The 27,623-nt window shown below is 35.1% G+C and overlaps 1 protein-coding gene across 7 annotated transcripts in view; it reads left to right on the plus strand.

Moving 5' to 3' along the window:
* Positions 1-637: 637 nt before the first annotated feature.
* Positions 638-27,623, plus strand: part of KCNH7 (potassium voltage-gated channel subfamily H member 7) — a 489,931-nt gene continuing 462,945 nt past the window's right edge. For 4 of the 7 annotated variants that reach the window (XM_058300741.2, XM_004464399.3, XM_058300743.1 and 1 more), the window contains exons 1-2: positions 705-1,298; positions 3,045-3,275. In XM_058300741.2, the coding sequence (XP_058156724.1) occupies positions 1,223-1,298; positions 3,045-3,275 (307 nt within the window). In that variant the 5' untranslated portion in view covers positions 705-1,222. Of the gene's footprint in view, positions 1,299-3,044; positions 3,276-27,623 lie in introns of all 7 variants that reach the window. The other 3 variants (XM_058300742.1, XM_071216359.1, XM_071216360.1) reach the window with 3 other exon arrangements.

The raw sequence follows: 27,623 nt of genomic DNA on the forward strand, positions 1-27,623 counted from the left end.
TTCAAACTCTTATTTCTTACTAGTCGCTCACACAGTCTTGGCCTTCTCCCCTTTCTCACAGTCTCCAGCACCTGGAGACCCAATCTGCCCCCAACCTTCCAAACTCCTCAGTGGCTCAGGTAGAGAAACTGGGCATGCTCGGCGACGCCGGCAGCCTTCGGTCTTCTAGAGGCGCGCCTCTGCGCTGGGCAGGGAGGCGCGTACCAATTCAGCCTAGGAGTCAGCGTCCATCTCTGCCAAGCCCTGGGATCCCGGCTGCTCCCTGAAGCTAAACCTTCACCTTTAAGCGGCTCATCCTCAATCCACAATCCGCTGAGCACCCTACCAGAGTTTCGAGAGATTTCAATTTGAGGGACTGTTTTCCCACCTGTCTTTTCTTTGCAACTAATGATGTTTTAGCTACTGCAGCTTGAGGAGCCCAGGGATGGGGCCCTGTAGCTGGGGACCTGGGAGAGCACCTTCCCAGAGTAGTTTTTTGTCACTGAGTTTTGGAGATTTCTTGGCTGGCTTCCGCTAAAGCACGCTCGAGTAATCCGAGCTCTGTGGCGGCGCCCAAGCTCTTGGAATAAAGGGAGCTCGCGCGCGCGCGTGCGTGTGTGTATATGTATGTCTGTGTGTGTGTGTGTGTATAGGGGGAGAGGGCGGGGATAAAAACGTCAACTCACACCCCCCCACCCCAGCTTCCTTTTCTTCCTACCCTTCCTGCAAAAGCTGCACAAGTCTTCCATCAATCCGCCGCCCCCCTGGCCGTCCCCCTCCCGGCACCCTCCTCCCTCGCTGCCGTCCTCAGAGCTCTGGGCAATCGCCAGGTTAAGCCCCTTTGCACTAGGAAACTGGCGCTGGTTTGGAAAAGAGAAACAGATCGATTGCCCTTGTGACTCCCGGCTCCCCTCTCCCCACTCCACCCCCACCGCTCCCTCACTCCTGCGCTCCCCCGCCGCCTCCCCTCACCCCGCCCCCTTTCCTCTCCCCACCCCCAAACGCTCTCACCCGCGGCAGTCCGGTGCGAGGCTCCCTCCGGAAGGTGAGGGGAATGGATTGGACTCCGGTGGGGAAAGGGGGTGTCTAGAAGTGGTGCTAATGGGAAGAGATTTTTTTGCTTTCAAAAGAGATGCTCTGCCACAAAGAGCGGCTCGCGCGCGGGCCTGGGCTTTAGCCGGGGAGAGATCCCGGGAGAACTCCGGAGCTCCGGGGGAGCGCTCCTCGGAAGACCAGGGTCACCATGCCTGTTCGCAGGGGGCATGTAGCACCACAAAACACATTTTTGGGAACCATCATACGGAAATTTGAAGGGCAAAGTAAGTTCATTTGTTTTCTTGTTTTCTTCTCTCTCTCTCCTCTCTCCCTCTCTCCCCTCGTCCCCCCTGGTCTCCCTCTCTGTGTCTCCCTGTCTCTCTATCGCTTTCTGCTTTGGTAGTGCACTTGGCGTCCGCCGTTTACAAGCGAGGGAGACTGGCAACTCCAGGTTCTGTCAAGTTAAGAGACTGTGAAATCGAGCCAGGAGGTTCGAATGGCAGCGGGAGTGTGCTCTCCCTGATATTAATTTTGATTTACATTTTAGATTATGGTCTCCATTATAGGAAGTAATTTGAGCTCTCTTCTCCCACTGCTCCATTATCTGCCTTGTTACTTAATGTCCTACTATTCTACTATCTTAAAGGGAACATGCTAATATAACATGGGTTTATATTTTGAGGTTGTTTATTGTAGACTTTTCGAAAGTCAGGAGCACGGCAGAGCATATTGTTGGAACAAGAGAATGTAAAAGATTGCAGCGATGTAAATGTCTATGCAAACTACATTTTACCTCTGCTAAATTGCAGGGCTCCGGTATGACTGGATGCTTGCTTGCTCGCTATTAGTTTATAGAAGCTAAACTTTGCATTAAATCAATGCAAATATACCCCAAGCAGCATAATTTGGAAAAGCAGTCTATGAGCCCTACTGGTTCCTCATGCAAAAAGCTCACTATTCAAAAGACTTATTTCTGATTCAAAAGACTAATTTGCCTATTATTATCCCCTTATATTTCCTACTAGAAAATTAGAAATTGAAATATAATAAGTAAATCCCACAAAGACTGAATGCAGAGAAATTTAATGTTCTCATTTAGACTAACTATGGAGAATGAATCATCATTGTTATATAAATATATTAGTTTTAATTCCTATACCTGTTAAAGTATATTTGATCCTTCCCTAAAACTACATTAACACATATTTATGTTGTATATTTTGTAGTTATTTTGCACTGCGTTTAATGACTTGAGTATCTGGTAACTTGTGTACAAAACAAAGTTGTATATCCTTCTTCACATTCTATCAGGAAATAGTGAGTGGCACTCTGTGGTCAAAATTAACAAACCTTGTATATTAAAATTCCACTACACAAAAATTCCAGGTTCTCCCAGAGTGAAAGTGAAAAGGCAGTAATGTGATATTTACTGTGTGTGTACATATTTTTAGCTTCTGGAACATATATGTTATGAAAAGGTAAATCTTTGAATTTTTGAACTACTAATAAGTGTGAAATAGTTTCATTGCTAACGCTAAAGGTTTTGAACGTGGTGTGTGTGCTATGTCTTAGAGAAGAGAGGAAAGCTAAATCCAAGAATAATAGGTACTTTGAGAAAGTTGTACTCTGAGGGTGAAGAATGAAGTGAGAAATCTGACAACTACAGGATGTTTCATTATTTTGGCTTTTAAACAGCATTCTAGAACTATCAAAGGGCCAGGGCCACTGCTTGTCCTGAGTGTGCGTTAGGACCCCTGGCATTTACAGGGCTTGAGAACCAGGCTATTTGAGAACTAATACTCTCATAATTTAAAGAATTTTTAAAAATACTTTTTGTTCACGTTACTTAGGGCCATCCATTGAGTTCAAGCTTAAAGTTTGTCTTTTTATTTCTTTTAAATGCCCCGGTAGTTAGCAATTTTGGGAATCACCTGCATTTCGGAACTCCTATTATGCAGCAAATTGTTCCAGTGCATATGAAAATCTTGTTGAAGATTTTAAATAGATGCATTACTGTCTTCTTATTACAGATAAAAAATTTATCATTGCAAATGCAAGAGTACAGAACTGTGCCATCATCTACTGCAATGATGGGTTCTGTGAGATGACTGGTTTCTCCAGGCCAGATGTCATGCAGAAGCCATGCACCTGCGACTTTCTCCATGGGCCCGAGACCAAGAGGCATGATATTGCCCAAATTGCCCAAGCATTGCTGGGGTCAGAGGAGAGGAAAGTGGAGGTCACCTACTATCACAAAAATGGTAAAATTTATCTATTTAGGATTCCTTATATTTGATCTTTTGTGATTCCACTGAAATGAAATTTTGACAACTGATGAATGAAAGTTAATTTGCAGGGAAATCCCAAGTATTCACTTATAGATATATGCTTTCCTTAGAGTGCTTTAGGATCCAGGATGTATAGATAATCTCATTAGTGTACTAGTAGGAAGTATTCCTTCTTTGAAGAAGGGTGCTCTGTTTGAACTCTTCAAAAGTGCAGTGGCAATGTCACTGAGGACGAAATGTCAGAAAGTGGTCTTATTCTCTCCCTTCTCTCAGGAATCATTTAAAGACCAATAATTTACTGCTTGCTTTGATATGTATTTGGTAGGAAAGAAATGCAGAGTTCTATTTGCTTTAACTTGAAAGTATTTCATGAAGCAAAGTCTTGTTGAAACTTGTATATCTGAAACTAAAACTATTATACTTTTAAGTCTTTCTTGGATCCTTGGCATTTTTTGATAGGCAGCACCTCTTAGTTTTTATGCTTGTTCATTTGTTTGATTTTGTGTGTGTGTGACTTTTTATACAATATTAAAGGTGATATATAGGGACTCCTAAAATTGGTCAAGTATACCTATGTATAATGAAATAATAAAGGCTTATCATATATTTAAGATTTGTCCTAAAATAAGAAATGGAAAAAAATCAACTATAACCCTGTGGAGTTATTAGTATTCATTTTTACAACTGCATTAAAACTGGGATCTCAAACTTTAAGGTCATATCTTAACTTCAAGGGCATTCCTTTTTTCAGGCTTGCTGCAGGAAAATAGATATGTTAGACCAAAACATACATATTTAATGGACATAAATGCACTATACATATAATGTATAAGTTTATGAACTGCATCTGTATGAAATATTTAGATATACCCATTTTCTCAAATGTGTACACAATGGCTTTTGGCAATTTAGGGCTTAAAAGTAAATTGACTTTAAAGAAAACCACATTTTAGTTAATCCTGTTAATATTGCATCATTATCTATTCTTTTTTCTCCATTGACAGAAATTAGTGGCAGAGGAGTTTCTATTCAGAGTTTTTAGGAAACTCTTAAGGTTATGGGAATGTGTGATGTGCTACAGCCTGTATCATATAATGAATGACTCATCATTTAGTAAACTACAGAAGAAAAATTCTAGCATAGAAAAGGTTTAATTCTTCCCCTTATTTTCTTATAATCAAATGTTTCAGGATAGAAAATGTGCAATTTTTAAATTACAGGATTTTCCTTGACATCATCATGAGTATATATATATGCAGGAAAGTATTATTGGCAAAAAACAGATTTGTCTAAATTTGGACTAATCTAGAATGAAAGCAATTATATGATTATTAAATAACAGAGGTTGTTTATAAATTTAAAAAAATTTTTTTTCACTTTTCAATCAGTAGTGTTAGCATACTAGAAATAGCCTAACTGTTCTGTTGTCTTCAAAACATGTTTTGGTCGGAGCCTCTCACTACCCAAATGCAACTCCTCTCTGGTATCTGGTGCAAAAAATCTGGATTTTTGGAATAATTTGAATGTCTGATTTTTTTTCCCATCTGAATATTTAGTATGATGTCAACATAGCTTATATTGTAGTTACTGCAGGAAATATTAGTACATTTGGTTGTTATGGTTTTTTGGAGGCCATTTCAGAATTTTTTCAACTTAGAGAATTGAAGTAAATATTAATATTATACTAACCATATTTTCAAACAGTGTTTTCAAATGGAAGTTGTATTTAGTACACTGCTACTATAAGGGTGATAGCTTGAAACCTGATTAACTTTTATAATGACAAGTAAAATTATCTCAAGAGATCTAAAAAACAGTTTAATTTGGAATTATAAACATGATTATAAAAATATCCGTAGTGAAGGTGCTAGTACAATTACTAATGCAGATCTTCCTATCTGAGTGATTTCATGGTTATAGGAATTAAAATTTCCCTTTTTTCAGATAAGGAATCTTTATTTGGAAGCTTCTTTATATATAAAAACATATACCCTTGGTGACAGTTTTTTTCTGTTGACTTCATTTTCAGATGTGAATCACTCCACATGGACTTAGGTATCTTTAGAGTTAATGATAAATTCTGTCTATTGGCTTTAATCCATGTGGGAAACAAAGGTGACGGGCCAAGCTTTTTTTCCAAAGAAAAAGATTAATTTGGATGATCTTTTTAATTGTCAAGACACAATTGTACTTATTTGCTTTGAATATAAGAGATTTGTGTTTTTGTTAGAGTTCAGATACCTTGAATAGGATTGTCAGGGTGTACTGGTTTTATTCACATGGAAACTGCAAAATCAGTCAGAGTTTGTGAAGTTCAGATGCTTTGAAAGTCTTGCCTCTTAGAGACCTGCCAGCTAAACAACATTTACAAAAACAGGAAAGGAAAGAATCATCAGTATTTTTACTGATTTGTTTCTCAGTGTTTCCTAATTTATTACTGAGATCATGGCTTTCAAGAGACTCTTATTTCCTTAAGTATATAGAGTAAATGCTTCCTTTCCTTAATTTTTTATTTAGCATTGCAAAAGAATATGAGAAAGTGATGTAATAAGTGCAATGAGCAAAGTAACAAAAAGTTAAGATGTTCTGTTTCCACTTTTTCCATTCACTCAGACAGCAGAAGCAAAAATATTGGCATTATTTCCAAGAGCTTGTTTTCCAAAGAGGCCCTGAGGCTTTGTAAGAGTTTAAATCCATGATCTATGCAGTGAGTTTATCATCATACATGGTGAGCTGCATGATGTGAAATAACACTCCCTTCCACGTCCCTTTATGTGATTTTACTAGATGCAGTTGGACTTGCTGTTTATCAGAATATCCATTTTTAAAAACCAATTATTTACAGTTGGAATATTTGACAGTCAGTCCTTTGAGGATTGTATTTTACAGTTTAAGTCATTATTGCATAAATCATTCTTGGCGGTTGTGAAATATTGCTTGAGGTGAAAAAGCTGTAAATCTTTTGGCATAAAACTCTAATTATAAAGAGGATAATTACACTGAAGCTTAGAAGGATGGACATATATTTTAATAGCATAATTTAGTCACTATAAAATACCTTTTTTGCACTAGTGATTGAGAAATAGGAAATATTTCAGTTGTTAACTATCTCATAGTTCTGGAAATAATGTTAATAGTAAGGAAATACAAAAGAAAAGTTAAGCTGACCATCCCTTAATATACTGCTTAGTGATTTGGAGTGTGTCACACTAGCTGTTTGAAGTGCTAAACCACTTCAGGCATATGTAGGTATGTCATTTTGAACTTATTTTATCAAAGAACTCTAAACACTTGGAAAATCAAAATGAATTTCTATAGGAAAAATAAAGGTCTTTACTCAGTAGGAAACCAAGACTTAAATACATATTTTTAGAAGTCAGGGTGTTGCTGTATTTTGCAGAATCAGTACAATGGCTATTTTGTTAACACATCAGAAATGTAAAGTGTGTTTACAAAACTGAAGAATGAGATGGGCAGAGAGAAGTCCTTTTCTGAACTAGGTAGCCATGATGGGACCAGCACAAAGTTCACGGGCTGTTTTTGATTCAGCTAAAGTCAGAAGAGGTCATGGTTTGTAAACACTGAATCTACTACATCTAAGAGTTACTGAGAGACCTTATAGAAAGTGCTGTGTTGCCATGAATGAAGACGAAGATAAGCTTCTTCACTCATCCCAACTCATTGTAAGGTAATGTTTTAGGCACTAGAGGAATGGAAGGAGATACCATGAAAGCGACAACCTGATCTCTGCTTTCAGGATATTTGAATTACAGAGTGACTAATGTTCTTCTCTATCTTCAAGACACTAAGATGAGTATGTGAAATTGTTTTTAAAGAAAAAGACGATATAGACTAAGAAATGAAGATGCTTTTATATAAATGGAAAACCTGTAGAATTTAGAATTACCACTCTTCTACTATTTCCTAACTCTGAAATGAAATTATGTGCAATTCCTGTCACCATTTGTCCATTTGCTTAATAATAACTTACTGAAGAAGCATGTAATAGATTTATACGTTACATGGCATGAAAAATGTTCATCTGTCCTGATTTCCAGATTCTTTAGAGGAGATACAGGTAGTAGTTTTGGACTAGAGCAAAATTCATTTTATGGGTATGTAATTCAAACAATGAGAAAGATTTCTAGGAAGTAACTTGCCTAGAATTTGTTTTGTGTGTGTGTTCATTTTAATTTTTTATACATTTCCATGTTCCATCCAATAGAACATTGTAACTATATTAATCCCCAAATACAGCAGTAAGATTTACAAACTTAAACCTCGTAACATCTTGTGTATTCTGGATTTTTTACATAATTTTTTACATAATTTCAATTTGGTAAATTGAAATTGCTGATTAAAATTAATTCTCAAGAAATACTCTTCCCCACAATTTAGAAACTTTATTTTGACATTGTCTCCAGTGAAACCAAAATGTTATAAAACTGTGAGTGAATTCTGTTCATCAGTCCCTTTTCACTACCTTCAGTCACCATACCTCTACGCATCTCTGGTGCTAGAAGAAGGTATGTTGTCTGCCAGCTTTAGAGATAACTTTTCAGTTATTTTCACACTCAAGGGGCTTGAGAATAGGGTCAGTTTAGGGCTACAGACTTAGGCTGGGCTTCGGCAGGAGGAACTTGCTTCTTCTGGCTTCCAAGTTTCTTTCTGCTATAAATAGTCACTGAATCCATTTTTCTTTGGCAGCCATCCAGAGAAGAGGACTTCCAGTCTGTCAGTAAGGAGTGTCCTGGGATGGTTGAGCCACAGGAAAGTAGCAATTTGGAGTATTGCTATGTATTGCTATGTATGTATTGAGGTACCACCAGTTATCTGCTGTCTAAACTAGGAAACCAAGGGTCCTTCCCAATCTGAAATACAGCTACGTGAACTTGACCAAGTTTACTTCCTTGATGCCTCAATTACCAATCCAGATATATGTTCAGAGAATTTCATCTACTTCATTGGGCTGTTGAGATGATTGGGTGTATTGAGTACAATAAAATACATAGCATTATTTCTGATATAGTTTCTTGCTCTTAATATGTATTTGATAAATATCAATTAATTGAAATGTTTCCTAATTCCCTTTCTTCTATAGACCTTGTGTTCTAATTGCACTTGACTTCTCAGAGATTTTCAAGTAGACCATGTACTTTCATGCCACCAAGGCTTTGCCCGCCCTTCAGAAATCTGCCTTTCTCTATAATAAAAAATCCAAAATTTTTCTGAATGGATTGCCCTTCCCTCAGCTTTTCACCCTAAAGAAACCATCCTCATCCCTCCAGAGACAGATCAAACGATTACTCTGTCAAGGTCTCCTGATTCCCTCACTGCCTGCTTCAGAACATTAATTTTACATCCTCTATGTCTCTATAATGCATGGTTTTCAATTCCAGCATAGCACCTGAAGTGTGCTGCTTATAATTACGTATTAGTGTACATTGTTGTAGTCAATTTATCCGTGTTGAACTCTTTCAGAGAAAAGATCATGACTTATTGTTCAGACTGTATGGAAGTGTGCCTGGTAGTAAGTGGACAGGCAGAATAAAGAGAAGATGAGAAATGGTATCATGGAATTGGGGAAATGAGAAACAGATTGTGATCAGAGGATGTCGGGAAAAGAGGGGATTAGGGAAAGTGCTTTGATTTTTCTTATTTTCCATACTTAAGAACAGTTTTCCTCTTATTTTATTATTGGCCATTTACCTCTTTGTTTTAAAAGCTGTGCTATTAAAGAAAAATCATCTTAATAGCCTGTAATTTCATAGCTAGAAAAATAATAAAGAGAGAGAGAGGGGTTATGAACCAGTTAATGAGGCTCCAAGTGTCATCCACTGGACACACACAAAAAATGACTCTCTAGTATTTCCAACAACTTCTTATAGCCAAATCCAAAGTTCTCTTCTGTTCTTTTCTAACTTGATCCATTGCTATAAGTTTTACAGTATTATCATTTTATACCTACCACAATATCACAGAACCTAGTGTTTTCTTGAAAATTCTTAATTGACCATCAGAATTGATCTTAGGGACACACAATTATTGAGAGAGCAAAATATAAAATAATAAAGTTAATTGATTATTATTTCAAATAAATGTTTTTCTCTCTTCACTTTGTCATCTGCATTTGGCAGTAATACTTAACTGTGAAGGAGAAATAGAGTCAGGCAGCTGTAAGACATTAATCAGCGTGGTGAGGAAATATATCCTGTTACCTAACAATTAAGGAGGTCAAATTTCCCCTTGTCATAGGTGGGTTGTGGTAAAACTGAGTACCAGGCGCCTATGGACAGGACTGAACATTCCACAATATCCTACTCTTCCTCCTTTAATTTGTGTGGAATATCTAACTACTAAAATCAAAGTGTGCTTTCTATGGACAGTGCCTACCATGGCTGGGGCAGCCCTGTGTCCTATCCTCAGTTATAACAGTTCGTTCTTGTGGGCAAACTGTCCTTCCCTTGGTTTCCATTGTTTAATAGAATGTCTCATGCTACTTTTTGCTCCTAAAATGGGTAAATCCAGCCTTGGCTGATATTGTTGGAAAGGATGTGGGGAGAACTGTGGCTGCATTTCTGTCCTTAGTAGGAAAATAATTTCAAACTAGACCTGACCAGGAGAGGCAAGGCAAACTCGCTGAGCCACATGTGCTTGTTCACTTGCTTTTTCTTCAAGATGACCAGTCAGAAGACATTGTTACAGCAGCTGGACCCTCAGCATTGCTGGTTTCATTCAGTCTCCATTTCCTGTTTTGTTTTATTTTGTGTTTTCCTCTTATTCGTAGGACCTTACACATGTTTTTATTTGTTGTGATTTGTTTGTTTTGATAGACATTAATTCTTGCACACTGTTTGAAATGTTTGTTGTGAGAAGCATAGGATTAAATAGCTCACAATGTCTGCCTCCTCTCATAGAGACCATTGACTTCTATGCTCAAAACATCCTAATTCTATTCAGTAAAGTCTGTAGTAATGACCCAAGATGATGGATGTGATGACAAAAATTAAAGTATAAATTCAGTAGTGGTTTCATAAGTCATCTCTCAAAGAACTATCAAAGAACAAAATTTAGGACAAATCTCAAAAAACTATTTGTCTTAGAAAAGTTCACATACTGAAATCACAATTTTAAGGTATTTAATATACTCAGATCATATTAATTTGATAAAAATCAGTGTTAGATATGTGCAACATGATTTGTTGTGTGCATAATTTTTAATCAGGTTCTCATTACCTTTTTTAGCTAAATTAATTAAGATTCCTTCTGGCTTTGCTAAACAATCATAAACTCACAACCCATTCTCTTTAATAATATTAATCAGTTGATCTTTAGCTAAGCATTCACTCATGACTTTTATACATAATTGATGTAACTAAAAATTCTGTTTCTTTGATCCCTGATGTATCATTTCTACTCAGCCAAACCCTTTTTAGGACTAAGTGACCTTACATGTTTAAAGCTATGTACTTTCATTACATTGACTATCATATATCCAGAGGTAAAGGGTTTATCTTGGAGCCATGAAAGAAAATCCATAGATAATCACCAAATCAATCCCTAGTGTGCTTTCTAATTCCTTTGTTTCTTTTCCTGATTTTGTCATAGATGGGCCTCCAAATTCCTTTATGATTGCCCCTTGTTTGCTTGCCAGATTTTAATTCCCATGTTTGTGATCTTGCAACTTAGATCTTTTCCTTCCAGAGAAGGAAAGGGGAGGTAGAATTAACTTCAGCTGTGCGCCAATTCTGTGACTGGCTCTTTATATAAATTGCTTTATCTGATTTTCATGATGGCTTTGGGAGTAGATATTATTTCATTTTATAGATTAATTAAACTGAGTTTCAGAGAAGTTAAGTGCTAATGATCACAAAGTAAGGTAGAGAGGAGGTGCACATCTAGATTTGTCCATGCTTACAAATTCTACTATATTATCTCCAAAAGATCAATGTGTTTAGACCAGACCCTTCCTCATCCTATATGGACTATTTTACCTCTTATGAGAGATTCTTATTGATTATCTGAAGTGTGAGTCTGATGAATGTAATGTATGTCAAAGGGTGAATGAAGCAAGCTTTGCCCTAGGTATTTTGCATATTAAATAGAACTGCATCAATCAAAATGCATCTCTATCTGCCACAGTGTTGGATTGTGGAAGAGTGAACACATGTCAAAGTTTGCCGATGATAGCTAGTCGATGCTTGTAATCTTTGCATAATTCTAAATGGAACTCTGACTTTCAAAAAATCCCTGTTTTAGATTATGAACTGTTTGGGCACCTTAGATTTACGTGCCATTTTTAATTAAGAGCTCTTGGCGACTATTTAAATCCTTATCCAGGCTGTTTGGAAGCAAGATTCATACAGTTATTGTGGTTCAGTAGCAGGGAACTACATAGTATCTTTGTCTTCTCTCCTTTCCACAACGAAGCCATACTTCCTGTCAACATTATATAATTTGGCACAGTTTATCACTTTTAATATTTAAAAGGGAAATCATAAATTTACTGGTGTGGATAGAATCTGGTTTATTAAAAATCCCTCTCGTTTTCTTTATCTTGTGCCAAATATCAGACTCAATTCTTGCTAAGCATCCATCCTACTCTCTCATGCCTCCAAGCTGCTCTCAGGGACCCCCATTCTCTGGACTTCTTCATTTGCCTACTGGATTCCCTTTTTTGGGATAGCCATCCTGTATCTTCTCAGCACCCTTCACTAACACTCTGTCCACTTTTAACCAAACTCCTGTACAGCTTCAATCTCAGCTCCTTTGCAGCTCTTCTCTAAATCCCTCAGGCAGAGTTCATCATTTTCCACATTTCCTAACATTTTTCCTTGAATCTTTTAGAACACTTTTGCAAATATATTGTAAAAATTTATTTCTCTATCTAGCTCTTCTGTGCAACTCTGAACTTCTTGAATGAACTTATTAAGGCACATATTTTTAAAAGTAGGGGAGATGGAGAGAGAAGAAAAATTAGATTTAAACAAATCCAGGAATATACCTGTTTATGGATAAAGTGTCTGTGAGTTGGCAAGGTCTAGAAAAGTCTCATTTTTCCATTCAAATGTCTATGCCAGTCATTGTTGTTGGCATAAAAGTTATAAAAATTAATAATTTTTGTTGTTTATCAAGAAACTTAATATCTTGCTGCCACATAGCCTATATATTATGATGCAGTTTTTTTCCCTTAATATTTAATAACCTATAGCTGTTTCCAAACGGACCTAATTCTGGCTTTTTTTTTTTTGGCTATCTTCCTCCACACACTGGACACAGACTCCTATTTATCCTGGTCTCTTAATATATTTGATTATTTTTCCCAAACCCTGAGGCATGAATTGAGCTTGTAAGGCCTGTATGGTGTCAGTAGTCACTTTATCGATCACATCCTGATATAAGATTTTACCATCTCAGCAAAGTGTTCATATCTCTACTTTCTCTCTCTCAAAGTGATCTGACTCCACTGTAGAAAAGCTAGAAAATGCAAATGGAAAGTAGAAAAAAATTCCATAATCTTGCAACTAGGGAATAGCACTGTTAACATGATGACATATTTTGTCTATGATTTTTCTCCATAAATATATACACATACACTAACATTTTTCCAAGACCAAGATAGCACTATACATAACAAACTGTAGGCTGTTTGCCTCACTGAAAAATTTATCTGCAACATGCATATGTTTTAATAACTACATAAATTTATTACATGGCCAGTCCATAACTTGTATTAATATTCGCAAAGTATTACATTGATGACAATATCATATTGCTAACAATACCCTATTATTGAATATGTTACTTTTCCAAATTTGCCTAATTGTAAAAAAAAACAGATTCTGTATATTCATCTTGTACATCTGCCCTATTTTTTTCCTTAGAATATACTCCCAGAAGTATAACTGCTGGATAAAATAGCATGTGTATCTTAGAAATCTTTGGTACTTCTTGCCAAGTTACGATGAAAGAAAACAATATACTTTTCTGTGCATAATAACACTTTGCATTATTATTTTTAACCTTCATTCCTCCAATAAAAATTATGCCTTATTGCCCAATAATTGAATTAATCCAAATCTTTATTGAAAAATATGTGCAGAAAATATTTGAGGCTATTGGCTTACTTAAAGAGTGTTCAAGATTGCCTGTGCTCCTGAATTGGGTGACAAGCTGCCCCATGCCACACAAGGGTCACTCTTTCAAAAACTGCTCTTCACATTCATGCTTTAATTCATACTTTGCTGGAAGTTTTCCAAGCTTCATATTCAGAAACTAGTGCCTATTACTTATTACTTAGCAGCATTCCTTGAACTGTCACTCCTTTCTATTTGAAATAAGTTGGATTTTAAGGTGTTTTCAGTAATTCTTATTATCTATGTAAATGATGAAATTAATGATTTGGGAAAAGAGTTTTTACTCAGTAGTTTGCATCTGAATATATATATGTATATCTATATGTAAGTAAATATTTAAATTGTTATAGTGTTCAAATGCAAAGTGATATATATATATGAAAGCCAATAAACTCATAATAAAGAAATATTTTGCTAGGATACCATGTAACAGAAGTGAAATGTACTTTTACACCATAAAGAGTATCAAATGCTCAACAGCATATAGTAAAATATTAAGGAAATACATAAGCAAGAATAACTCAATACAGAATTAGATAAACCACCAACTTCATCTCATTACAATACTATTGAAATGACTGCAGGGAAAGATCATTCGCTTCCTACGCTGCTGTACTTAACCAAGACAGGCAGAGCTCAAGTAATCTGATCTTTCTAGCGCTGACTCAATTCTTGGGTTTTCCCTTTAGGTGTTCTTTATAATGAATGTCACTTAACCAGGGCTCAGCAGGGTTTATGGATTTCCAGATTGCCATTCTCAGAATTTGCTTCCCAATGAAGGACTGCTCAAAAATGCCACTAAAGATACGCAACCTGGACTATTCCTGTTAGCCATGATCAACTCAGGTCTTATTCTAAAACTGAAAGACCTGTTTCTTTGTAGTTCATGTTTCTAGAGGGAACAGAAGTACCCAAGTGAAATTTCATACTCACCAGCAATCATTATTGTAAATATATTCATAACAAAATGAGTATAATGTGAGTTATACAGCATTTTGTTTTAATTACCGACTCTGTGGAGGATGCCAGTTTCTTCAGTGATTAATTTCCCTCTGGAATATACTTCATTTAAAATTGTTCAGTTTTCCCTTTTTGTTATTAATTTAAATTTCTTGAAAGTGTTAGGGACACTGATTATATCCTCTAAATCTTTGCCAAGTAAAAGTTTTAGAATATCATTTGGATTTTTTCTTCAATAAGAAAATAATGCCCAATTTCCGGTAGATCCACAATCCTGTTAGAGAAATGAAAATTAATCTCAAGTGTAAAAGACTAGGCAAAACAATTTTCATAAATTCTTCTAATATGGCATTTGCAGAATTTTTGGTACATTTTTTAAAAATTCCAGAGGAGCAGTCATAGAGAATCTAGTTAGAATACCTGAGACTATAGAGTTTAAAAATTAAAATATAAAGAAGGAAGATGAAGCCCGGGATTATAATGGCTTTAGCTGCATGATGGAATACCTGGAAAAGACAAAAGAAATCTGTTAAAGATTTCAAGAAACATGGATTTTGGGAGAAAAAAAACAAAACGAAACTTTTTTTTTTTAAGTAATGACATTATAATATAACCAATCTGGGCCTCTTTGGGCTTCCCTACCAATTTAGTTGTTCCAGGACTGGAAGAATTACTCCCTCCTTACCCCACACCCTGCTTAGCATTAATTCAAGTGGGAAAAAAAATGATCCTGGACTTTTGTTCTTTTGTTGATTTTAGTTTCTTTGTATTTATACATATCTAACTAATTAGTTCAAATATTGGAATGGTTAAACTATGGCAGTGCATATGCAATTTTATAAGTGGAGATGAATTAAGCAATAAAATATGATTTGAGTATTTAAATAGTATTAATAACAATTATTTATTGAGCACCTTACCATGTACCATCTCTAAAGTCTTCATGGTTTTTTTTTTTCTTATTTAACCCTCACAACATCCTATGGAGTAAGCATTATTACTGTTCCCTTATTACAGTTGGAAAAGATGAGATTAAATAACTTTCTCCAGGTTCATGTGTGTCCACTTATGCACACAGTACACAAATGTGCCATCAGGCCCTTTCTTGACAGAAGAGTGAGACTCATCCCTGAATTTACGGCATTTAAATGTTTTAAGTTCAGAGGGTTCTCATCTTCTTTCCTTAAATGCAATTAGACAAAATCCTGCCTCCTGCCTACAGGAAAGTGAACTCTGTGCCGCTGGGACCTGGATCACATTCTTCGGAGGCTGTAGGCATTGGGTTTCTTTATATCTTCCATGGTATTTCCATTATATTTTCCAAAAGACATTACAGGTTTTAGAAAGAATTTAAATTCATCTCTGTATCCCCAATGTGTACTAAAGTGCTTGGCATAGAGTAGCTGCTCATCAGATTTCTTTAAGTAAATGAAATAATTAAAACATGAGGCAAATTCTCTTAACCAAGCTGACATTTGATCCGTCAGTTACTTCACTGACAAAGTGGAACTAGTTTCTTGCCCAACACCTGTTTTAAAGAGATAATAAAGAGGCATCTGAATTCTGATTCTGAGAGATAGGCTCTGCGTGATCACAATTTACCTAGCTTCCCTGACCTCAATTTCTTCTTCAGTGAAACAATAATAATAGAATCTATGTTATTAGTTTGTAAGAGCTATATTTATAAAACCACTTATGACAGCACCTAAAAAGGTACCTAATACCTAATAAGAGTACTATAAGTGTTAACAAATAAAATAATACAAAAAGGAAAATATGTGGAAAGGATTTGGGTTAAAAATACATATTAACTTGATATATTTACTCAGTGTTGTTCACAAAAGGAAATTTGAAGCCACATGTGTGACTGAGTAAAAATATATGAACCAAACTTTGAAGTCAGTAGGTAAAGGAAAAAACCAGCAGTATTTCTTGAGATGTTTAAATGTCAAAATCCAGCCACTTCATCCTGGAGACTATGGCCTCAGTCAAATTCTATATACTTTAATTTACTTTTTAGTTTTATTTTGAAATGCTGAAACTCCTTTTAGGTGTGGTCACCCTGAAAATTCCAGAAGTCTGGACAACTTGAGTTCTTAAAAGTTTTCTGTGCACAGCTGTCTTTCAGCTATATAGTAACCAATTTGAGAGAGAGGACTCCAGAAACCAGTGTCTCTTTGAAAGTGACCATTCCTCCAAGGGACAGAAGTGAGCCCAACCCTTGCCTTAGTGGAAATCAAGATAAATCTTAGTTAAAATAAAGATTGGCAATTAATTGAATTGAAACAATGATTTGAAGAAAATAATAGATTTAAAATACCCAAATATAGGCACCATAGCTAAGGTTACCATATAATTGATTATCTAAACTAGGGTTCTTTTTAAAGTCAACGGGGAAGTTGTTAATAATTACACCAGGATAACTGAAAAAAACCCTGCACTGTCCCTGACAAACCAAGCTGTTTGGACATTCTAAACACAACTTGTTTCTGACAATATGTATTGGACTATAGTACATATATTTCATGAACATTTACTTGTCTCCACAAATTGGTGGGTTTAAAAATGCTTCCACCCATTCTTGTAATGCCTAAAATACTTACTGTATAGACAAAGACAGTATCTTGCAATCTGGAGACATGAGTCAGAATTCTTCTAAAGAATTTGCACCTGCTGACCTCTTTGAAATAAGACTACAAATGAATATCTCTATAAATAACATTTTGAAGTTTCATAGTAAAGGTGACCATTTTGTCAACCACAATGAGTCATGAGGGCAGCAATGGACAAACCGTAAAAAGATTGAGTTCATTGTTGAATGTCAACAGTCCTTTATAGTATACCTTTGAAAGTCAATAGATAGATAGCTTGGGTATGTACTGGGTATGAACACAGACTTTTTTCTGGCTTCTCCATTAGGCCTTCATCATGTTTATTATTCTACTTGTAATCCTGTGATAAAAGTATCCTTGCTTCATTTGCAAAACTTGTTGTGTAAAGAATGTGTATTAAATAGGAAGGACAAGTCCAGAAGAGTTGGGTCAGATAACATTAAAACAGCAAGTTATCAACATTCCAATAAAAGTAACAAATGAATAAATAAATGAATGAATAAGTAATTCAGACTTGCAATACAAAGTAAACTTAATTCCTGTGAGGTTTAACAGAATTTGATCTCTCAAAATTTAGAGAGAAAAGTGCAGAAATCAAAAGCTAAAATTAAGAAGAAATTGTTTATCAGAGAAAAGTTAAATGAAAGTGATACAGCTGGAATTCTCGTTTTGTTTGTATTTTTCTAGATGTAGTCCAAACATAAAGGAAAATCATCTTTGTGAAAATTGGGGTTGTAAACAAATTTAACATTTGCAGTGATACAATCAAAAAGACAAACAACAAACTATGAATTATAGTAATTATAATTCTTCTCCTTCCCTCCCAGATTCAACTAACTAACTACTCCTTTTAAATTACTCTTTATTGTTAATGTCATTCACATGATGAAAAGATTGCCAGAAGAATGTGGGCTAAATATATAGAGGTATGAGAAATTATACTCTCCACATTTAACCTATCTGTTCTATTAACTACTGGCCTCTCTTCTACTTTATATTTGCTAAATAAAAATTCATGGAATAAATAAATACCTAAATAAGTAAATTTCAGATTGTATATGAAATGTGGAGATGGAAATTGCATTATTGTCAATGATCATATTTTCAGTTGAAAAAGGTTTCCTTCTTTTAATGAACTAGGATGAAAACAAACACTTTCAATCAGCTTTACTTTCAGTTTACCTTAATGCATATTACTCACAGAAATGAGCAGCATATGATATCCTTTCTTATGGACCCTGTCTTGTCCCCCCATCCTGCATTCTTCTTCACTTCCTTGTCTCAGGGAAACCTTATTCCGCCTCCAAACAAATTATAAGGAGCTAGATATGGACATGGATTACAGAAAACTTTGGCAGTTCCGAAGCAAAATTTACTACCTTCATCCAAGTGGCAACAAGGTAAACAAGTCTTGCAAAATGAGAGGGAAGAATGATCCATGTATATTCCTTTGATATTATTATTTTAAAATTTCTCTTTTGAAAAATAGACCTATAGAAGACCTATAGCCATCACATATATTCAGTTACTATTTGCTGTTTGCCACAGTTGTTTTATCTCTCTTTCTGTATTTGTCTGTATAATGTGTGTATGTGTGTATACATTACTATTTTGTGTCTATTTAGTAATTTTGCTGAGGCATTTGAAAATTATTTATCGAGCTAATGGGTCTTCATCCCTAAATATTTCAAACTTTGTCTCCTTAGACCAAGCACATTCTTTTACATAATTATAGGGAAATTATCAAATTCAGGAAATTTTACACTGATACTGTATTAATATCCAATAAACATTTGAGTATCTTCAAATTTTGCCAATTGACCCTATGTTGTCCTTTACATCAGTTGTTTAGAGTAGTAATTCAGAATTTAATTCAGTACCATGCATTACAGCTGGTTGTCATATCTCTTTTATCTCCTTAGTCTGGATCAATTCTTTAGCCTTCCTTCTCTTTTATGACATTGATATTTAAGGGTACAGACTCATTATTTTGTAGAATGTTCAATATGGATTTGTTTGATAAATCCTCATGACTTGATTCAAGTTATGGCTTCCTTTTTTGGGTATATGTAAGTGATGTTTAGTACTTATTGGAACATCACCAGAAGTACCTGATGTCAGTTTGTCCCATTATTGGTGATATTAACTTTGATCATTTCTCAAAATATTTTTATTATATAGTTTGACAAATCAAAAGGTAAGTCCTATTAAAAATAAATTAAATTTTTAATTCATAAAAGTCACTGATTTATACTACCAAAAATGAATTAAGGACTTCTCTTTAAATCAGCATCAAAATATAAAAATGCTTACAAATAAATTTAACAAAAATTGTGCAAGACCTCCGCATCAAAACAATCACTTAAAAGAATCTAAGGAGCAAATAAGTAAAGGACAAAATAGTCTATGCTCTTGAATTGGACGTGTCAAAATTGTAGAGTTCTTATATTTCTAAATTAATTTGTAATCCTAACCAAAGTCATAGAAAATTTTTACTTTTCTAAATTAACAAGCTGATTTAAAATTTTATATAAAATGAAAAATATTTAAAATAGCCAAGACAGTAATGAAAATGGACAAAGTTGGAGGATTCAAACTTTTTGATTATGAAGAGTTACTATCAAATTTTTTAAATCATGATAACAAGGTATTGGCATATGTACATATGTACATAGAAATAGATCAGTGGAATAGAATAGTGCAGAGACAGATCCTCACATATTTAGTTAACTGATTTTTAATAAAAATCATGAAAGCAATTCAATAGGGAAAAGAAAGTCTTTTCAACAAATGTTCTGGATTAGCTGGAAAAAAAATATATAGGGAAAAGTGGATCTTGACCCCTATATTTTTCTAGACAAAAAATTTAATTTGATATGGTTTACAGGCCTGAATATAAAAGCTAAAATTATAAAACTCTTAGAAGAAAATAAAAAAAATATCTTTTTAACCACGTGTGGGCTAGGACTTCTTATAAAGGACAAAGAAGGCACTAACCATAAAAGTAAAAAATGATATATTGGACATCATCAAAAGTAAAAAGTTATGCTCTTTAAAAAATTACATTAAGAGAATGAAAATTGACACAGACTGAGAGAATAATATCATTACCTTTATTTAACAAAGAATTTCTATGCTATGTTTGTATGTATGTGTATTTCTATAAATCAGTAATGAAATGAAAACCTAGTTATCAAAAGGTGTGAAAAAGTTGTATTGGTGCTTCACAAAGGAAAGATACAGTTAACCATTAAGCACATGAAAAGGGAAATGTAGTTTAAAACCAAAATAAGATACCATTAAAAAGACCAACCACATCAAATACTGGTAAGGATACCGAGCAACTAAAACTCTCACACATTGTCAGTGGGATTACAAAATGTTTAAAACACTTTGGAAAAACACTTGATATTCTATTATAAAATTAAACATAACATTTTATGGCCCAGAAAATCCACTTCTAAGTATTTATCCAAGAGAAATGAAAGTATTTGCCCAAAAAATCATTTGTTTAAAATGTTTAGCAGCTTTGTTTATAAAAGCCAAAATCTAGAAACAGCCCAAATGCCTAGCAGCAGATGACCAGATAAACTGGGGTATAGCTATATAATGGTACACTGGTCAGCAATAAAAATTATTAAACTAATGACATAAAAAGAATTATGATTAATTCTCAAAAACATGCTGAGCAAAATCAAACAAAAGTAGAGGTCCAAAGAATACAAAGTGCATAATTCCATTTATATACAGTTCAAGATTAGCATGAACTAATCTCTGTTGATAGGCATCACAGCAATGGCTGCCTTTGGGTGGTGAGGAGCAGGGATTGACTGGCAAGGAGCACATAGAAAGTTTTGGGAGTGATGGCTAGTTCTACATTTTGAATAGGGTGTTGAGTATACACATTTGGTCAAGACTCAATAAGTTGCACATTTAAATTTGCATTTCACTTTACATAAATTTTACCTCAATTTATTAAAGTCACTATTTACTTTGAGAATCAGACTATTTTTTTTCTACAGCCATACAGTCCTCACCAAGACATCTGTGAGGCTTAAGTGAATGCATACAAGGAAGTACATTTTTTAATTCTGGAAATTCACTTTCATGTAAAGGGAAATTATATTTAATTTTCTGTTGGTTGAGTTTTTGTCACAGAAGAAGAGTCACATGCCAAAACTCATTTTCTATCATTCTTAAAAAAATCTTAAAGTTGAGAAATATTAGAAATACTGTGAATTACCTACGAAGAGTTATTTTAAAGATTCAAGAAATTCTGATTACACACATTAATTAGCAACTAGTTTTGTTCATTTTTCCCAGCCCCTGTCAGATTTTAGCAATGCCTCAAAGGAACTAAATATACTATTTTATTATGTATTGACCTATTTACTATCTACTCTCAACCTTTGAAACCATGGTAAATCATAATTTTTCATTCACTATTTTATCCTTTTAAAATTATATCTAAACCAATTACATTTAATTCTTTCCTACATTCCTAAATCATATCTCAGTTTTGTTTGAGGGCTTTATTTTCATTCTTAAGTGGCAAATGGTTCTTCAATAATCCATGAGCCCTTCAGGGTAGGGCAATTTCTATTGATTTATGCTTGTAGTTTTCAAGATTCTATTATGGGAAAGGGTAGAAAATGACCATTTTAATGAGAGTCAATTTTTCTTTATGTGGGACCACAGGGTTTTATTAAAATAAAACTTGGTTTATTAAAGAAATGAAACTGGATTGATAAGGGAGGATTTCTGTGGTGGGGCTGATTTCAGAGGATTTTTTAATCTGAAAAATAAAGCTTGTGAGAAATTTTATTTGTGCAATCCAAAAAATTCATAGACATGCTGCTCTTGTAACAGGAGGCTTCTCCTCTTCATCAAAATCTGAAATCTGGAATGATACAACTTTCCCTGAAGATTGAAAGAAAGAAAGAAAGCATTTTTAAATATATAGTTATGTTTGGTATAATATGGCTATCCCCAAGAGGTGGAATTGTTTGAATATATGAATGTCTGAAAGTTTATTTGTGCCCGCTAGAGCTGTGACAGGCATGTCTGAGTTGCAAGCCTAATATTTCATTGATTTTTGAGGCTGACATGAAGGGCAACCAGGCCTTCTCAGTGATAATCCCTTAGTACTACCTTTGCTGCCCAGTATGCACACTCCGTCTAGGCATTCTGACCTCTGATTTGTGCTTCTCACGTTCTTTTATTCTTCTTTATGTTTAATAGCTTCAAAATCAATTCTAAACCACATCTGTAATCTAGTATACATAAATTGGATTTTCTAATGATAGACCGCTTGCTCACATTTATCTTAATGAAAATTTGAACTACATCCTAATGATCTTGTTAGTTGATAAACTATTAAACTTTATTGAGCACATATTTATATCTTTATTGGGGAAAATGTTAGTGTCTCATTTTTTCCTATTATAATTCTGATTACTTGTATCATTTGGAATCTTTAAAACTTCGCTAGTATACACAGACGGCTTCATTTTAACATTTTTTGCTTTGTTTACAAACGGAACAATCATATTTAGAATAAATTGAAGGGTAGGATATCTTTTAAGTGTAGTTAACATTAGACTAGGATTTATGACCTTTAAACTTGAAATATTTGTAAAGTTTATTTAAATGAAATTTGTGGAAAATTAGGATTATCAGATTGTAAAGAAAAAGTTCCTCCTTGCAACTCAGTTATTAGAGGAGGCTAAAATGGAAACAGAGATGGAGAGGCAAAAAATAAGGGTAGAGATGGAAGATTCAAATAAAGAAAAGGAAAACAGAAGTGCAAAGAAAATAAGAATGTGGGCCTGTAGTGAAGGGAAAGTGAGGTAGTAGACTGCTCCAAGGCAATTGAGGGAATAATAGAAAGAAGAATATAAAACAAGACAGATTTCTGCTTCCTCCCTTCAAAAGAAAACATGTCAGCAAAATCTCTGAAAAGCCTAAGTTCAAGAGGGTTATCTGAGACTGCACACCATGATCCTAGAAGGATGACTCCTTTCATGTGAAGAATATTTATTCCTTAGATCTGTTTACTGTTCTATTTGGAGCTGAGGCAAGAGTGATGAATAATGGATTACACAACACCCTAATTGTCTCTGAAACAAAGGTAGAAGCATTGGAATTCTTTATGTCTTATTGTGTGAGAACCACATACGGACAGTCACACGGCTGAAACAGCATCCACTCTATAGATAACAGGTGTCTGTTCCAAACAACAGATGAACTTTTCCAGAAGTAGAAACTAATGCTTGGGGTTTATGTTGCCTTCCACAGCTTTTCTCTTTGGTGAAGTAACTAGATAAAATTTCATGGAAAAAAAAGATGCTAGTGATAATGACATTTCCACCCTTGAGTCCATTTCACACAACATTATCTAGAGATCAAATGTGGCAGAATCATACAATTTTAAGATTGTTAGGAGTGGGGAATCCTCTATTATGCTTTCTAGGATGTGAGCCAATGGTTCCTGGCCCATGGAGGTGCTCCAAAAATGCTAACTAACCAGTATCCTGCCTTCCTCTCACTTCCTCTCCCTTCCTTCTTTTTTTAAAATGAGTTTTTATTTTGCAAATATGGAAATCAAGGCCAAGTGACTTGCCCAAGGTCAGCTGGTATCAAGACCAGGGCCCACAGAAACAGGGTTGCCTTTCCCATTATGTAGTGAAAGCATTGTCTTCTAGCTCATGCTCTCAAATAAGCAATATTCCAGCAATAAAGATTTCGTTCCCTTTTCTCGAAAATGAGGGGCACCCTGCCTGAACTTCAAATCAGCATTTCTCCCTGAGTTTGAGGTGTATTTCTTGTACAGCTTTTTATTTCCCCATTGAACATTTCATTGGCTCTTGTGGATGCTTTTTAAACAACCTTTCATAACTCTTCTTTTTCTAATATAACACATGAAGTGTATGAATCTATAAATTGATTTGAACCCCTTGGGAAGGGATAGTGTTATTTGTAATGTATATTAAAATAGTAAGGCATCACTACTGTCCATAAAATTATATTGCAATATTCTAAGAGGGGAACTCACATCTCTTATAGCATCTACTGGGGCATTAGAAATGAAATGGAATAAAGATCTGTTTGGGTTAGTGACTCTGACTTATTCTGCTTTATGAGCTCTTGCTGATAGCTTTGGGACTTATTTGTGTCCATAGGAAATACTAACCTCATCCAGCCTTACCAATGCCATGAAGACAATTCATGTTCACTGTGGAGAAAAAGAAACATTAGATGACAGTGCATCCTAGTTACAGCTATCACTGTAGAATTTGGCTGTCTGTTCATGCATTTGGTTTCCCAAGCAGAGTTTTAGGAATTGATGTTGAATGCAATCCTTGGAGATTGCTTCCTATCCAAAACACCACCAGTCTGCAAGCTATGATTCGTCAAAGCCCCAAGACTCCCAGTTCTGCCTAGGAGAGCTCTGGGGGTAGGATGATTATAGAAACCACATTAACAATATTTTCTTCCTGCATTCTCTTTCCTGCTGATTGCATTCTGCATTTACCCCATTGTGAAAAATAATGAAATATTTCATTTTTTCAAAACACTATCTCGAGAGGATAAACGTTTGTTCAGAGTCTTGAAAATTCACATTTTCAATTACTGCTACCTTCTTTTGTTAGATGATTTATTTGTTGCTTTTACATTTTAATTGTATAATTGTGTGTCTCAGTCCAAATCACTTTATTATAAATTCCTATGCTGTTGTGGATAGTGAAATTAAATTAAGAAACATTTATAATTTAATAGTTTCCTCCATTTCACTTTATGTCATAGTACAAGGTGTTTTCAATTTAATACTTACTTTCATTGGAAACCATTTAAAATTCAATTTAACTGCAACTGGAATGTATGTAGAGTATTTAAGAAGGTAAAGGATTCTAAAGTTTGGCCTCATAATCACAATCTGGCAGATGCCTTTATGCACATGAGGAGAGGGACAAAATAATTGACCTGTAAGGCATGGGCTCAGACCAAACAAACTGCCAATCAGAACAGAACACCACGCAGAATGGCAGGGAGCTGGCAGAGCAGGCTGGAGTGAGTTCTTGGGGTTCCTGATGAGCCAGGAATAATCCCACAGTCACTGGATCATGCAGTGGTCCATGCGGACTGGTACCGCCGGGGTAGTGGTGGGTCGCCCTAGGGGACTGGATTTAATGGCTGAGGACCAAAGGGTATGAATGTATTTCGTAGTATTTTGAGATTTGTATCAACAGGAATGCTCTACTGGGTGTAATGACTGAATTATCACATAAGTATATAACATACATATACTGCATATGTCTTACTACTATTAATTATTTATTTCATGTGTGGATTTTTTGTATAAACACAGTAACTAGGGCACCAATTTGTTTTAAGTCTAGATTGAGTGGAAGCTATTAGTAATTAGTGAAGTCCTATATTATCTCCTAATTTTCATTAGGATTCTTGGGTCACATCAGTATTTTCAAAATTCCTTGAAATGGAAACTATTACTGGCTACATAATGTTAAGAGATTTTCATTCTTAAATGTAACTAAAGGTTATGTTGCTATTAATGAAGTTTGGTGTGGTAGATTTTTTTTCTCCGTTTTTAAAAAAATTCTCTAATGTGGTGATTAGGGAAGGGACTTACTTATTAGGTGAAAATGTAGACGACTATATCAGCCTTATGTGAAATAATGCTTTTGTATTTCAAATACTTTTTAATCATGAATGCATAGACAGAATGGTTCATGATTTCTTTTATTGTAGCTGAATTGTTACAGAACACTTGCATTTACTCGAATGTCACTTATTCAAAGAAAAAAAGCTTAAGCTTTTTTTGTGAATTCTTTTATCAGGTTTACTTAGAAGTTTCTTACTAAGTGAATTTTAGAAACTATTAGAGCAGATTCAGAATAGATTGGTAACATTACTGATAAGACATTTCACCACAAGTTTGATTTCTTCCAAAGTTATAATGTTATGGGATGGTATATTAAATGATTCTGTCATATTTAGTATGTAAAAATCCAAAAGAGAATGCCAATACTAAAGTCAAATTTTCTTAATTATAGACTTAAGATAAATTAAAGACTTAAGAGTTCGGTGAACAGTGCTTGATAGAAAGTAGGAAATTTTCTCAGGTTTTCCTACCAACAATTGGGAGAGAGTGAATGATAGACATAAAGTGCTGATCTAAAGGTTTTAGAAGTTTCACTAAGTTTTAACAAGCCTCACCATTCACACCTGATAGCAACCTGATGTTTTACAGCCCTGCTAATAAAGTTTTTCTTCCCCAGTGTTCAGTGATACAACATTGGGTGAAAAAATAGAGGAACATACCTGATGAGGGAGATTTTTCTGCCAAGGGGAAAGAGTGCAAACTTGGCTTTAATTCTTACCCATGATTGTCTTACATTTCTTTGAATTTGAAGGTTAGTGTCAATTATTCTTGGCCTGGTTGTGTTCTGGGCAGAAGAGCAAACTGTTAACTCTATACACTGCCACATTTTCTGGCTTATCCTCTCACTTTCAGCATTTTTAATCCGCTGTCTCCATTGTCTTTGACCTGCCTGACTTTTGGAATGGGCAAAGGTATTTCCTAAGTCTCAGAGGATGACAGAGAGGAAATCTGTTATCTTCTCATTGGTTACTCTCTGCTTTCTGCCCCCTCCTTTCCATAAAAAGTTCTTAGGCTTGCTTTTCCAGCTACTCTGCATTTTTCTCATCACCGTTTCCATGCTCAAGCATGGAAATGGAGTCAATAAATCTATTGAATACCAGGCATACCACACCAGGCATACTACAGAAGGTCACCAAAGATGTCCCCACTGCAACTGATCCAACTCTTCTTTATATTATACTCAGGTCATCTCTCCTTTCTCTAGTCACTTGATACTGCAATGATCTTCTCTTCCAATTGTTCTTGGATTTTTATCTCCTATCATTGTATCTTAATTTTTATCTTATTTTATTGAATTCTCATCTGTAGTGTGACTTCTCAGTTCCTACCTGTAGGATTGTTTCTTCACTCAATCAAGTACCATATTTGCTAATGTTTAATGGTTATTTCAGTTTAACTGCAAGAGTAACTTGGCCCAAGTCAGATTTATGTAGTTTATAATCACCCTGCTCATTAGAGCTCTGGAAGGCCAATCCCTCCTTTTCCTTTCCTTCCACCCACAGTCAATGTCTTCCTCTAGATCCCCTTCATCTCATTTACTATTACTACTTGTCCTTAGTCTGGAGAGTCTCTTCATTCATCTTGTATTTCACTGTCAGTCTAATATCACTTTGGTTCTGTATTTAATAGTAGCCCTTTTTCTCAAAATCTTTAAAGGACTCCCCTTTCTTTCTGTCTAAAGTCTGTGCTGAAGTGTGTAGTTTCAAAGTCTCCCCATAAACTGGCTCTATTCTGCTGCCTGATGTTTCTCAAACTTTTCGACAATGACCAGAAAGAAAAAATATTGCTACCAGCACGCACACACATATTGTACTGTACCCTCATATAATTGAAACAAGTTCCTGAAACAATATTTACATTACTACATGCAATTCACCCTGATTTTCCTGTTTTATCCCATTGTTTCCTTTGCAATATGAAGTCCATGAGT

The sequence above is a fragment of the Dasypus novemcinctus genome, chromosome 7 (genome assembly GCF_030445035.2).
Source record: "Dasypus novemcinctus isolate mDasNov1 chromosome 7, mDasNov1.1.hap2, whole genome shotgun sequence".
NCBI lineage: Eukaryota > Metazoa > Chordata > Mammalia > Cingulata > Dasypodidae > Dasypus > Dasypus novemcinctus.